This window comes from Lampetra fluviatilis, chromosome 9, assembly GCF_964198595.1.
Source record: "Lampetra fluviatilis chromosome 9, kcLamFluv1.1, whole genome shotgun sequence".
Classification (NCBI taxonomy): Eukaryota; Metazoa; Chordata; class Hyperoartia; order Petromyzontiformes; family Petromyzontidae; genus Lampetra; species Lampetra fluviatilis.
The window spans coordinates 11017065-11033257 of record NC_136283.1 but is presented as its reverse complement, the minus strand read 5'-3'; the positions used below and the strand labels follow the sequence as shown (position 1 = coordinate 11033257).

At 51.0% G+C, this 16193-nt stretch overlaps 1 protein-coding gene across 1 annotated transcript in view; it reads right to left on the bottom strand.

Moving 5' to 3' along the window:
- Positions 1 to 10993, bottom strand: part of LOC144934195 (paired box protein Pax-2-A-like) — a 79667-nt gene extending 68674 nt beyond the window's left edge. Inside the window, exon 1 of the mRNA XM_078859774.1 lies at positions 10808 to 10993. Coding sequence (XP_078715900.1) covers positions 10808 to 10893 — 86 coding nt within the window. The 5' untranslated portion in view covers positions 10894 to 10993. The remainder of the gene's footprint in view (positions 1 to 10807) is intronic.
- Positions 10994 to 16193: the final 5200 nt, after the last annotated feature.

Below are 16193 nucleotides of genomic sequence, written 5' to 3'. Positions count from 1 at the left end.
CAGGCACATTATAGATGCATGATACGCCCAAGGCAACTGTTCCATTGGCAAATTAAAGCAGCGCTTAAGAAAACTGACGACTAAGCCTGCCTGATATCCTCTTCTCAGCGCAATCGCTGGAACATGTTTTGACTTTGCTGGGCCTCGTCAGCAGGCCCGTGTAGCCCATTAAACCAACACTTGATGTGCTGTCTGATTTATTTAGAAACAAGAGCTCTCTGCGTTGCATTGCTCAGCTCTTGGCCGCACGACCATGCCGCCCAGTGGCATTCCTTCAATGGGACATACCCCGGCTCGCCTGACAACTCAAAGAAGTCGAAACAATCTCAATATTTTGCTTGCATTGTTAAATAATAATAAAAAAACGCACGCTGCTGGGATACATTGATCCGGTATGCCCCTTAGAAGTTCGGTGCGTTTCAGTAGTTTCACAAACTCACACCTTCATTCAAATTCAAATCCGGGCACACGTCTTGAATTGCCAGGAAATGCGGATGACCGTCCGTGTGAAATTCCCAGACGTCCTTCATGAAATTCACAATGAGTCTCCGTGAACTTAAACCTGTCCCGAGGCGGCCTCAAGCGTGGCAGGTGGTTTGCCTGAATTGTTGTGTTCATATTTAGTATTATTACGATCCATAAAGGGACAATTGATTTAGATTTAAAGCTTTCGTGACTGCAGGGATTCATCTTCTTGATTCTTTCGGTAAAGTCACGTAGAAGGGAAATAATAAAATAATAATCTTCCCGACAGACCTGTTCTTCACCTGAGGACGGCTGCTTGCGTTGTGGCCGAAACGTCGTGAGAATTATTTTATTATGTTTTATTTGTATTATTTTATTACTTCCCTTCTACGTGACTTTACCGAAAGAACCAAGAAGGGGACAATTGATATCAATGTACATTTACACGTAAGTGGTGTCTCAAGCTACGGCTACACGGATCCTTAATTTGACCATGTGGCACCGTATTGCTGTTTGCGTTTATTCATAATCAACGTTTTTGGGTTTAGATCGCGTTATTTATAAATGTGTCGTAACCCTCCACCACCCGACACGGCCAATCAGTAAAAATGTGTCACGTTGACAAAAGACAAATAGTTCACTGCTTTAGCCCACCGGTATGTTGAAGCCACAACATTTAACGTTGATTATGAATAACATTGGTCGCGAAAGCCTACGTGTTAAACTGTTTGCGTTTAGTTTGTTGTTCTTCCCCACACTTACGGTTGGTTACGCACGGTGCGAAAGAAGTTCAACATGCACACAAATTGCGTTTGTTGCATTTCAAATGCTGACGTTCGCACCGCTAGCCCACAGTGAGATGCGGCCTGTCGCTCGCTGTTAGAGCAGCCGGTCGCACTCGCAAGGCCACGAGTTCACATTCAACTCAGCCACCACCACAGCTCTCGGCTCAATAAAAGCAGTCGCGATTTGTGTGAAGCCCGTAGTGTCGGTTGTCATTCGAACAGACTGAATAAAAATAAACAACTCGCGACCGGACACGACTCAAAGAGTCTACGCCAAGGACGCAATCACACCTTTTTAATTTTTTTAACGAACACCAATTTGTCCGGTAATCTCACGTGGAGACTTGCCCCCGCCATAGCAATGTGGAATTACCACGGTGGGCTCAAGCGCCAGGCACGTTTGACTTCTCAGCTCGTGTGCGACTGGGGCTCGGGGGACGACGGCGGGGGGCACGGCGAGACGTGGACGGGGGGGTGACCCTGACGAGCAGTGCCAGATTATCGTAGTTGCACAAGTAGCTACATTGGCTACGGGCCTCGCAACTTTCAAGGGCCACGCGCTAAATGCTTTCAAGCTATCAACTTCGGTTTAGAAATTCTGCACTTGCTCTATTACTATAGTACTATGCCGCCTTCAGCTTTTATGAACGACTGAGTGATTAAGGTTAGCGATTTGTCGTCTTATCTGGCTGTAAAGCAAATTATAAAATTAATTCTAGATTTGAAGCTTTCGTGACTGCAAGGATCCATACTCTTAGGTGTTTTCGGTAAAGTCACGTAGGTAAAAAGTCAAAATAAAAATAATAATAATAATAAATAATGGAAGAAATAATAGAAATAAAAAAATCAATCACGACGTTTCGGAGGCAACACAAGCTTGTTGTTTTTTTTAAAATGTTTATGTCTTTTTTATATTTAGGGCCGCTTTATAACTCCAAGACCCGCAACTAGCTTAATCCGCCACTGCCTGCGAGGGCTGTGAGCAGGGCAGGTAGGGGATTGTGGGGGGTTGTAGGGGAGAGGGGGGGGGGCTCCCATTGTGACGTCTTCACAATGGGAGCCTTTGAAGTGACCGCCGTCGCCATCGCCACGGGATTTCGGGCGCACGAGGTCAACGTCGGAGCAGCACCGCGACTCGCGCGCTCACAGTCGATCTCGCACGGCGGAGCCGCGAGGAGTTACACAGTGGGGGGGGTGGGGGGGGTGAGGTCTGTCTGTACGATGTCCCTGCTATTTGCGGTAACTGCAGACTTGCAAGAGAATGTATTAATAGAGCCTCTGGCCACCCACCCCCTCGTGTACCGTTCCGGCCTTCATAGGTGCTCGCTAACAGCACTTGCCCCTAAAGTCTGTTACACGCCGTACGGGGGATCTTTGTCTTTTGTTTCGTCCGCTGCGAAAGCGGCGACCCGAGTTCGATTCCCGCTCAACACCGGTGACGATTCTCTGAAACGGTCCCGGAACTCCCCCTAGGTCGACTCAGACTCAAATGAGTGCCTGGTGCGGTGTGTTAAAACATCGCCACGAGGGAGACAAAGGCGTTCGGGCGTGGTGCTGGCCACTCACAACCTCGTGTTGCCGTGCCGCCCAAAATAGGTGCTCGCTAACAGCACTTGCCCCGACGCTCTGTGAAGGCTATCCGGGGGACCTTTGTCTTTGCGTGTTCGAATGAGCAGGTGGCCCAGGTGTATCGCATTCCCGTGCTGGGGGAGCGCGCGCAGTCTCCGCGGTGGGGGGGGGGGATGTGCTCCACATCTTTGTAAACACAGAGTGGATATCGATTTTGGTGCAGGGCGGAGAGGCGGCGCTGTCTGTACAGTCCACACCGCCGGGCCTGCGGCAAAAACAGCTCCACGTGTTACGACTGTGTGACCTCACGCCCAACATCACCACCATCACCATCAACATCACCACCATCACCATCAACTATCAACATCAACACGCCCAACACCACCACCATCAACTATCAACATCAACACCACCACCATCAACTATCAACATCAACACCACCACCATCAACTATCAACAGCACTATCAACATCAACATCAACACCACCACCATCACCATCAACATCAACATCAACACCACCACCATCAACTATCAACATCAACACCACCACCATCAACTATCAACAGCACTATCAACATCAACATCAACACCACCACCATCACCATCAACATCAACACCACCATCAACTATCAACATCAACACCACCACCATCAACTATCAACATCAACACCACCACCATCAACTATCAACAGCGCTATCAACATCAACATCAACACCACCACCATCAACTATCAACAGCGCTATCAACATCAACATCAACACCACCACCATCAACTATCAATAGCACTATCAACATCAACATCAACACCACCACCATCAACTATCAATATCAACACGCCCAACATCACCACCATCAACTCTCAACAGCACTATCAACATCAACATCACCACCATCAACTATCAACAGCGCTATCAACATCAACATCAACACCACCACCATCAACTATCAACATCAACACGCCCAACATCACCACCATCAACTATCAACAGCACTATCAACATCAACATCAACACCACCACCACCATCAACTATCAACATCAACACGCCCAACATCACCACCACCGCCACCATCAACTATCAAGAGCGCTATCAACATCAACACGTCCACATCAACATCGCCATCAACTATCAAGAGCGCTATCAACATCAACATCAACACGCCCACATCAACACTACCATCATCAACTATCAAGAGCACTATCAACATCAACACGTCCACATCAACACCGCCATCAACTATCAAGAGCGCTATCAACATCAACACGCCCAACATCACCACCACCATCATCAACTATCAATAGCAATATCAACATGAACACGCCTAACATCAACACCACCACCATCAACTATCAACAGCACAATCAACATCAACACGTCCACATCAACACTACCACCATCAACTATCAACAGCACTATCAACATCAACACGTCCACATCAACACTACCACCATCAACTATCAACAGCACTATCAACATCAACACGTCCACATCAACACTACCACCATCAACTATCAACAGCACTATCAACATCAACACTCTCAACTATCAACAGCACTATCAACATCAACACACCCAACATCACCACCACCGCCATCAACTATCAACAGCACTATCAACATCAACACGCCCACATCAACACTCTCAACTATCAACAGCACTATCAACATCAACACACCCAACATCACCACCACCGCCATCAACTATCAATAGCACTATCAACATCAACACGCCCAACATCACCACCACCACCATCAACTATCAACATCAACACGCCCACATCAACTATCAATAGCACTATCAACATCAACACCACCACCATCAACTATCAATAGCAATATCAACATGAACACGCCTAACATCAACACCACCACCATCAACTATCAACAGCACTATCAACATCAACACGCCTAACATCAACACCACCACCATCAACTATCAACAGCACTATCAACATCAACACGCCCACATCACCACCACCATCAACTATCAACAGCACTATCAACATCAACACGCCCACATCACCACCACCATCAACTATCAACAGCACTATCAACATCAACATCAACACACCCAACATCACCACCACCACCATCAACTATCAATAGCACTATCAACATCAACACGCCCACATCAACACTACCATCAACTATCAACAGCACTATCAACAGCACTATCAACATCAACATCAACACGCCCAATATCACCACCATCAACATCAACACGCCCACATCAACATCAACACGCCCACATCAACACTACCATCAGCATCACGATGGTTTCGCGCGCTGCAACTACGACCCAGGCGACCCGAGTTGGATTCCCGCTCACGGCCAACATCGGTGACGATTACCTGCATCGGTGCTGCCCCCCCCCCCCAGGTCGACTCAACCTCAAGTCGCCCGGGCGTGGGTGCTGGCCACCCACGACCTCGTTGCGGCTTTCATAGGTGCTACTCGCCTGAACAGCGCTTGCCAACAACAGCTTGCTGATGCTGTACGTTGACGACGTCACGTGGCGGGCTGCCACGGGGCGCTTTGTGACGTGCGCGTGACGCGCTCGGCGAGAGCGGCCGCGTCACTGCACGTGGCTTCGCTCCGAGCCTTGCCCGAGCGCCACCGGCCACACGAATTGTAATTTCACTGCTGATGCTGCTGCTGCCACATAACTTCGTGACTCCCCTTCAGCCACCCCTACTCGCGCCCCATCGAGGTCTCTCACAAACATCACCGTGCACCGGTTCTTCCCTGCGGATCGATGCTAACGCTCGCGAAACGCGCATCAAAAGCGCGGGTCTTAGAATCGAGGTCCTCGCGAATTATTGTGAGGCTGCCGTCAGGGTACCGAGGCGAACACGAAGTGCACAAACGGAACGGTGAGAATGGGACGCAACGCCCGCGCGCGCACGCATACAACAACGTTCATTCAGATGCACACACAACAAAAAAGATACCCCGTGTAGCCTTAACAGACTGTTGGGGCAAGTGCTGTTTGCGAGCGCCTATGAAGGCCGTCACGGCACACGAGGGGGTGGGTGGCCAGCACCACGCTCGGCCGCCTTTGTCTCCCCAGTGAAGATGATTTACACACCACACCAGGTACTCATTCTTGGCCGAGTCAACCTAGGAGATGCCCAGGACTGGTTTGGATAACCGTCACTGGTGTTGGCTATGAGCGGGAATCGAACTCGGGCCGCCGGGCTCGTAGCGCAGCGCGCTAACCTCTGCCCCACCGCTCCCCACAATGTCCACATAAAGATCCGAACCCCCGCAGAGCCTTGACAGACTGTTGGGGTGGCCAGCATTACGCCCCACACCGCCTTTATGTACACACAGAGACACGCTTACACACAGACAGACATACACAGAGACACGCGAACACACAGACAGACATACACAGAGACACGCGTACATACAGACAGACACACACAGAGACACGCGTACACACAGACAGACATACACAGAGACACGCGTACACACAGACAGACACACACAGAGACACGCGTATACACAGACAGACAAAGACACACAGACACACGCATACAGACAGACACAGACATACACAGACACACACAGACACACGCGTACATGCAGACACAGACACACACAGACACACGTGTACACACAGACAGACACACACAGAGACACGTGTATACACAGACAGACAAAGACACACAGACACACGCGTACATACAGATACAGACACACACAGACACACGCGTACATACAGACACAGACACACACAAACACACGCGTACACACAGACAGACACACAGAGACACGCGTATACACAGACAGACAAAGACACACAGACAGACAAAGACACACACAGACACACGCATACACACAGACCGACAACGACACACACACAGACGCGCGTACACACAGACAGACAAAGACACACACAGACACACGCACAGTCACTGAATCATAGCCCCCCCACCACGCCCCCCACCACCACGCTCCCACAAGAGCGATTCTCACAGCGGAATCGATACGCCGAGAAATTGAGTCGCGCGTCCGACCCTGCCGCGGGGGGAGTCCAGGCCCCCCCCGCTCCCCCGCCCCCCCGTGTCATAACAGATGCAGGGGGGGGGGGCTCGGTGCGGGGTTCCCTCCACTGTGTGTCTCACACGTGACTGCGTGTGTGTGTTTGTGTGTGTTTGTGTGTGTGTGTATGTGTGTGTGTATGTGTGTGCATGGGGAGCGGTAGTGTAGCGGTTAGCGCGCTGCGCTATGAACCTGGCGACCCGGGTTCGATTCCCGCTCACGGCTAACACCAGTGACGATTATCTGAACCGGTCCTGGGCCTCCCCTAGGTCGACTCAGCCTTAAATGAGTACCTCGTGCGGTGTGTAAACATCGCCACTGGGGAGACAAAGGCGGTCGGGCGTGGTGCTGGCCACCCACCCCCTCGTTCGTGTACCGTTCCGGCCTTCATAGGTGCTCGCTAACAGCACTTGCCCCTACAGTCTGTTAAGGCTATACGGGGGATCTTTGTCTTTGTGTGTCTTTGTGTGTATATGTGTGTATGTATGTGTGTGTATGTTTGTGCACGCACACAAACATACACACACGCCACGAAGATCTCCTGTATCGCCTTCACAGGCTGTTGGGGGGCACCTGTGATGGCCGGCACTACGGCCGTCCGTCTTTGTCTCCCCCACGCACACGCACGCGGACACCCATTCACTCGCACACGCGCGTCAGTCGTGGGTGTAACGAGCTCGAGACGAGAGCCGTCGTTCGACGGGGCCGTTGAAAACTCTCGTTACATGCGTTTTTATTTTGTCGCGCCAGAATTTACTGGACATCTTAGCGCGCGACGGATTCCTCCGGTCTCAATAAACATTCCGATTCGGAGATTTTTAATTGCGCGCACGTCAATATCCCATCTCCGCCGAGGCGATTGGTGGCCCGGGCTTTAATGGCACCCGCCACGGACGTTTTTCCACCACCAAAACACCCATCACGGTTTGTATGCACGGCGCGTTGTTGGAGCCGCCGCCGCCGCTGCTGCTAATGGCAGACTTCATAAATCGGGATCACTTTGTCTCTCTGCCAGGTGCGAGTGAAGGCGGAGGGGAGGGGGCTACACGGGCTGAATTATATCAAACAAAAGACAAAGATCCCCCGTGTAGGCTCAAGAGGACCGTGGGGCAGCACATAAGAAGGCCGGCACGGCGCACGAGGGGGTGGGTGGCCCAGCACCACGCCCGACCGCCTTTGTCTCCCCCAGCGGCGATGTCTACACGCAGCACCAGGTGCTCATTTGAGGCTGAGTGGACCTAGGTGGAGGTCCAGAACCGATTCAGATAATCGTCACCGGTGTTGGCCGTGCGCGGGAATCGAACTCGGGTAGCCGGGTCCGCAGCGGAGCGCGCTAACCGCTGCACCACCGCTCCCCGTCTGCGTTGGGTGATCAACACCGGCACAGGGACACAGACGCACGCGTTACGTGGGTCGCGCGTGCAAACAACGCCCCTGGCACGCCGAGGTGGTTCTGACACGAACGGGTGGGATGGGTCGGCTAAAGGTCACCACCATCATCATCGCCATCAGCCATATGATACATCTACTGCTGGACGAAGGCCGTCTCTACCCCTGACGCGTGCTGCAGAGGTAGAAATGTACAGGACACACACAGCACCCACGCACGAGTTGCCTCTACGTGCGTGTGTGCGTGTGTCACTCGCATAACCTATGTAGGTTTGCATGTGTACACATTAAACATGTATGCTTGCTCCTATGTATGCACAACTGATTTAGCGTTCGTGGCTGTGAATGATTGTGTGCGCGTGCGTGTGTGGATCGCGAGAGGAGTGGTTAGGGCACTGCGCTACGTACCTGGCGATCCGAGTTAGGCACCCGCTCGCCGCTAGCTTCAGTGAGGATATATCTGAACCGGTCCTGGGCCTCACCTAGATCGACTCAGCCTCAAATGAGCACCTGGTGTGGTGTGTACACGACACTACTCGAGAGACAAAGGCGGCCGGGCGTGGTGCTGGCCACCCACCCCCTCGTGTGCCGTTCCGGCCTTCATACTTCATATGGTGCTCGCTGAACAGCACTTGCCTCAAAAGTTTACTTGGGCTACACGAGGGATCTTTGTCTTTGTGTGTCAGTGTGTTTGTGTGTGTGGTGGTCGTGTGAATGTGTAAACGTCGTCACGAGGGAGACAAAGGCGGCCGGGCGTGGTCCTGGCCACACCACCCCCTCCCCCCCATCGTATTCCCTCTTGCCTTTAATAGCAGAGAGCCCTCTGACGAAGGTCCATTACCCAAAACGTCGCCTCTGGTTATAAAGCGGTCCCTCCCTGCTTTGGGCCGGCGTTGTTAACGGCCGCGTGATGAAAGTGGGCGGGGGCTGAAGGTGTCAGCAGCGGTGCAAGGGTTGGGGCGAAGCGAGGAGTGGGGCTAAACGATTAATCGATTTCAAATCGATTTCAAATCGATTAATCGCAATTTGAATTTTAAAGTCCTATTACTTTCTTATTGGAATTGTTTCTTTTTTTTTATTATTATAACTTTATTTAACTTAACAATTGTTCTATGTTTGATTGTTATATTTAAATTAAATCATTTTAATAAATAGTTGAAGTACTCATCCTTGCATTAGAATATATAGAGCAGTTAATATTTTGATGTGTGGTAATGCCTCATCACATGTTTTAAATCGATTACACAGTGAATATTGAAGTGAGGGTTGACTTAAAAAAAAATTGTAATCGCAATGTCAGAAAAATCCCAATTCGATATTTTCCCCAAATCGTTCAGCCCTAGCGAGGAGCGATCGCTGTGCGTGGGGGGGGGGGCAGGGGGGGACACAGGGGGGGGCAGAGGGGGGGGGGCACAGGGGGGGGGGGGGACACTCGCAGGGAGGAAAGTTGAGCCGATCTGCATTACAAGCCCAGAGGTCAATTATTTATCCAGAAACGGTGTTTTTTTTTTCGCCTCGTCCAACTTTCCGGACATCAGTCACACAAAGCGGGGTTGATAATGACACTCTCGGGCTCGTATAATATAATCGGCGCCGCTTAGACGAACTAAATGCATGACCAAGTCCATAATTGGCTTAGCCATTCCGTTCCGTGTGATTCTACGGAGCAGGCCTGGCGAATTCTGGGAGGGCATTTGGTTGGTGCGCGGGTGGAGAGGGGCGGGGGGGGTGAGAAGGAAGATTTCACAAAGAGAGCGAGGATAATGAATAATTTGGCTCAATGTGAATAAATCTGACATTTCCACAATATACGTTTAAAAGTACGGATAGCATTGAATCGCTATGACACCGCTGCACGCACACACAATCTCGCGCGTGGAACCTCACGGATGCAAAGATCCCCCAGGTAGCCTCTCGGACTCTTGGGGCAAGTACTGTTAGAGAGCACCTGTGAAGGCTGTAACGGCACACAAGGGGGTGTGTGGCCGTACCACGCCCGGCCGCCTTTGTCTCCCCTAGTTGCAATGTTTTTTCACATCATACTAGGCACTCAATTGAGGCTGAGTCGACCTAGTTGAGGCACACGACCGGTTCAGATAAACGTCACCAGTGTTGGCCTTGAGCAGGAATCGAACTCGGGTCGCGAGGCTTGTAGCGCAGTGCGCTAACCGCTGCACAACACTGACTCACACAAAGATAAAGACAAAGATCCCCCGTATAGCCTTAACAGACTGTAGGGGCAAGTGCTGTTAGCGAGCACCTATGAAGGCCGGAACGGTCCACGAGGGGGTGGGTGGCCAGCACCACGCCCGACCGCCTTTGTCTCCCCAGTGGCGATGTTTACACACCGCACCAGGTACTCATTTCAGGCTGAGTTGACCTAGGGGAGGCCACAGGACCTGTTCAGATAATCGTCACTGGGTGTTGGCCGTGAAGCGGGAATCGAACCCGGGTCGCCAGGTTCATAGCACAGCGTAGCGCTAACCGCTACACTACCGCTCCCCACACACTGACACACACACTGACACACACACAACGTGACCGCCCGTACCTGTTGATGGAGGAGACGCTGGGCACCGTGTCGGTGTCACAGACGCGCTCGGCGAGAAGACGGTCCCGGATCTCCCAGGCGAACATTGTCGGGTTCTGTCGCTTGTATTCCGCGATCTTGTCCACCACCTTGGGAGTGGCCACCTTGGGCTTGGAGCCTCCGATCACCCCCGGGCGGATGCTGCCTGTCTCGTAGTACCTGCAAGCGCTCGGCACCCAGCGACACAAGAGACCATGGTATTACTACTACAAAGACGGAGACAAAGATCCACCGCGTAGCTTCACGATGACAAGCGACTCTACGGGTGTCCGTGGGTCGCTGCGTGAATCTATGGGTCTCTGCGTGAGTCTATTCGTCTCTGCATGGAACTCTGGGTCTTTCTGTGATTCGATGGGTTTATGTGTTAGTCTGTGGGTCTCTATGTGAGTATATGGGTTTATGTGTGATTGTATGGGTCTCTGTATGAGTCTATGGTCTCTGTGTAAGTCTATGGGTCTCTGTGTAAGTCTATGGGTCTACATGTGATTGCATGGGTCTCTGTATGAGTCTATGGGTCTCTGTGTGAGTCTATGGGTCTCTATGTGAGTATATGGATTCATGTGTGAGTCTCTGGGTCTCTGTATGAGTCTCTGGGTCTCTGTATGAGTCTCTGGGTCTCAATGTGAGTATATGGGTTCTCAGTATGTGTCTATGGGTCTCTGTGTGAGTCTATGGGTCTCTGTGTAAGTCTATGGGTCTCTGTGTGAGTCTATGGGTCTCTGTGTGAGTCTATGGGTTATTTTTGGTTTTCTTTCTGATGTTGTTAGTGTTTGTTTTACTTTTGTCATTTAGGTGACCCAGGTCACTCTTGCAAATGACACTCTGTGTGAGTCTATGGTCTCTCTCTGGAGTTCTCACAAAACTGACGTGAACCTTGCTGTTGGGGCAAGTAGAGTGGCCAGCACCGTTGCCGATGTTCTACGCACGGGTATCAGGTACTCAATTGAGTCTAGGTAGACCTAGCAGAGATCAAATGAGAAGTTCTGATTTCGCTTGCCACTGGTACTGGCCGCGAGTGGAAATCGAACCCACATGGTAGCGCGGTACGCATACCATTACACCACCGCTCGCCACATTATTACTCCAAAGAAGACAACAAAGATCCCCCATATAACCTACATCGACTGTTGGGGAAAGTGCAGTGCGTGAGCACAGCCTGCTATTGCATGTATACAAGTTACAATCGCTTACAATACAATGTAGGTGTGTAAAGCCCCTACACAACGTCACGTCTCCATGATTACCGCACACACACGAAGCTACTCCACACAGCGTCATACTCTGTTCCCAGCCTGGTGCTCGCCATGAGAATGTGGAATGCACATGAACTCCACCCCACGCCGGGAGACACTTCGCCTTGCCGTTACATTGAATAAATCCAAGCGTTGGAAATTCCACATTCCTGTATCCATAGCTTGTACTCGAGGAGTACAAGCTATGGATCACATTGGGCCATCGCCTGAAACGTCGCCTTGTTATATATTCACCCTTTGAAGGCCACGGTGTCATTGGCTGAAGTGTGGACCTCTAGGCACGACAGGTTTATTGGAGGAGCGGCAACGACGAGGCAAGAGTGACGGGAGGTGGTCGGTGGCTGCCGGAATGAATGCCGGAACGGCGCTCCGGACTGTTCCGGCTGAAACCGATCACGGGTCTGTCGATGTGCGCAGCGCACACAGCTCGTACACAACAACATCATCGCAGGCACCCTTAACGGGAATGTAAGTAACTCATTCACTGAACCGATAAGCACGCCTCCCTGCTGCTATATCTTATCCGCCAAATGATATCTCTATAATTATTTTAAAACAAATGTTTATATTTTCACATTGGGCTACCGCCCAAAAAGTCGCCCAGTATGCATCGTTTTGTGACCGCAGCGTCATCGAAGGATGTGTTGAAGTCTAGGAAATACACATTTTATTTCACAGTAAACAAAGTCACGTTTCTGTTCGTGTTATTTCCAGCCGCATTCGTTTAATGCGGCCACCGCGATCTCGCCATGCGGCGTGAAAATCGGCAGCGTGTGGCGGGCACGCGCGATGCCGGTTAGCGGTTCTGCCGGCGTTCGGCATCACCACCATCATCATCATCATGGGGGTCTCCGCGCGCTCTCGGCAACAGCTGGGGCAACTCGCTCGCCCAGCGCAGGCGACAGAAAGAAGCAAAAACAAACCGCCACGCAATCCCGGCAAACTCGTGCCCTCGATACAATCGGAAGCTGTTGTAGTCGCCGTGCGTCGCTATTGTGCGTGCCCCCCCCCCCCCCCCCTTTGTTGTCGACGTCGGTAAGTTTGTTGTTGTGCGCAGACGTGGCGAAAGCGGTGAGCGCGACTGCGACCCTCCGCACGAACCGGTGCTGCCCCCCCCGCCCCACCGCCTCGCTCCTAGGTCGACTCAGCCTCAAACGAGTACCCGGTTGTAATGTTTACTAGACATCGCCACCAGGGAGACAAAGGCGGCCGGGCGTGTTGCTGCTCGCTAACAGCGCCCAACGGTCCGTTAAAGGCTACACGGGGGATCTTTGTCTTTGTCTCGCCAGCGATGACGGCATTAGCGGCACACGCTTCGATGGGGGTCTCCCTCTTCAAACAAGCGCGGGGTGGCCCTGAGGCAGCGCTGGAAATTCCCCAGTCCTATGGCAGGAGCCAAGTATATCGACAGAGCAACCGATGATGCCTCTCTGACAGCCGTAATCGTTGCGACGAAGCAGCAGTGGTAGCGACCTCAATTTAGCCCCATTGATTCTCAGCTCTCCTTGAGGTATTGGACAATACCCTCGTTGATGATCACGTTTGATTTCATTTCAAAACTACGACACGTTCCCGTTTAGCGTCGTTGTTGTTGTTATTGTTTAACGTCGTCGAGCGGGGGGAGGGGGGGTGGGCGTCCGATGATGCCAGCGCGAAAATTTCTTTGACATTTGCGCGAACGCGTGGACGTTTGTTGATGTTGATGCGTTGCTGGCAGTCCGCGTGCCCGTTCCACGGGGCTCATTGAGCGACGGGGTTTCTCGGGGCATTTACGCACGCACGCAACTTCTCCTCCTGCCGCTCCAAAATACATACACACGTGTGTGGAACCACGAGGGCAATCCCGATAGGCCTTCACATGCCGAGATGTAACGAGTAAAATATACACATACTTGTACAAACACAGAGATTGCCCCCCCCCCACCCCACCTCGTATAGACTGTCAGGGCAAGTGCTGATAGCGAGTAGCAGCACCTATGAAGGCCGGAACGGCGCACGAGGGGGTGGGTGGCCAGCACCACGCCCGGCCGCCTTTGTCTCCCCAGTGCCGATGTTTTTTCTACACCGCTCTAGGTACATATGTAAGGCTGAGTTGACCTAGGGGAGGCCCGGGACCGGTTCAAATGATCGTCATTGATTATTGGTCTTTGTGTGTATATATACAGGGTGGCCCAAATGTCAGGACACATCGGGTCATTTATTCATTTTAACGCTGTAACATTAACATTTTAAATGGTGTATTCTTTAAGTTCTTGTTTAACCATTATCATTACTGTATTAATATTTCTATTTATTCTTCTTCCTGTGGGGGAGCACCTCAAATCTGTCGTTTATGAAAAGAAAACGTAAAATAAACTCGACTGAGAACCCTGAATGGCTTAAGACGAAACATCATGGATTAATGTTCAAAGATTACACCGCTGTAATCTTTAATCTTAAACCAAACAATTAATATCAAAAGAGAATTCATGCACGCGTGCATGCGTTAACGATTAATCGAAGTAAATGTGAACGTGGTAAAATGAATGAAAAACCCCTGTGTGATTTGTTAAGATAAATATAAAAACCCGATGTGTCCTGACTTTTGGGCCACCCTGTACATCTGAATCAGAATCTTTATTGAGGAATCCGATGAGCTGTAAAGCTCTCTGTCACAGACGTCAAGTTGGGGCGGGTAGTGTAAGGGGCGGTTGGAACGATCAGTGTGATCATGGAACGATCAGTGTGATCATGGAATGATCAGTGTGATCATGGAATGATCAGTGTGATCATGGAACGATCAGTGTGATCATGGAATGATCAGTGTGATCATGGAATGATCAGTGTGATCATGGAACGATCAGTGTGATCATGGAACGATCAGTGTGATCATGGAATGATCAGTGTGATCATGGAACGATCAGTGTGATCATGGCAAGGAAGTCAATCAAGATCGGCACCGACATCTCAGTCACGCAGAAAGTCAACTCGGATGGCTAAGGGACCGTCCATAAATGACGTCACGCGATTTTGGACGATTTTTTACCCCCCCCCCCCCCCCCCTCGTCACACGGCGTCACAAAAATTCAGACCCCCCCTCAAATATGACGTCATAAAGCTCTGCCCCCCTCCCCCCCAACAATAAAACATGCTTCAAATCGCTTTAAACTATTGTCATTGTAGTGCGTATTTAATGTGCCGCTGCACTCTGATGTTGTAGGAGAAAACATTTATTAAAAAGTCTATTTAATTAAGTAGAACCTGTTGTCTATATTTATTTAAAGTTGCGCATTTTGATGTGACGTCACATTTCTCAACCACCCCCCCTCCTCACACATCGTCACAATTGTCTGACCCCCCCCCCCCCCCCTCCTAGGTGCGTGACGTCATTTATGGACGGCCCTTTAGTTTATGTCGGTCAGGGTTCGGGGGGCCGGGGGGGGGGTGGTTAGCGGCACCCAACTCGGACGCGTCGTTCTCAAGCAGAGAGGAACCCCCACATGGGCAGGCGGTAGTCGGATGAACGGCAGAAGCACTCAGAGGTGCAAGAGACTGGGAGGTCTGGAGAGAAGGGGGGTCCCAAGCGGCGAGACGGGGATGTTGCAGGGTCGTGGTGGAGTGGAGTGGAGTTAATGGCCCAGGACAGCAGTGAGAGGAGCAGGAAGGGCAGCAGGGGCCCTTTGAAATGGGGGGGGGAGGGAGGGGGAACGATTCCAAAATCCACAGCAGTCGCCCTCATTGGCGCTCACCCGACGTTACTCGAAGTAACGCAACGAGATTCCATATTTGAAGCTTTCGTGACTGCAAGGATACATACTCTTTGGTTCTGTCGGTAAAGTCACGTGGGTAAAAAATAAAATAAATGAAAACAACTAAATTTAATCGGTGATTTAATTTAATTAAATTTAATCACCGAAATCACCAAAAAGTATGAGATTCCATATATCATTTTTGTTTGTGTTCAAAGCAACTTCATTGTGATTACGTGAATGATGACACCGCCGTGCACCCCGCGTTCATCTCAGAGGCACCAGCCGGGTGTCGTGGCCGCTGCTCTCCCCTTGCATTCAACGTCACCTTCTGACATCCGTACAAAGTTGGTGATAATAAAAAAG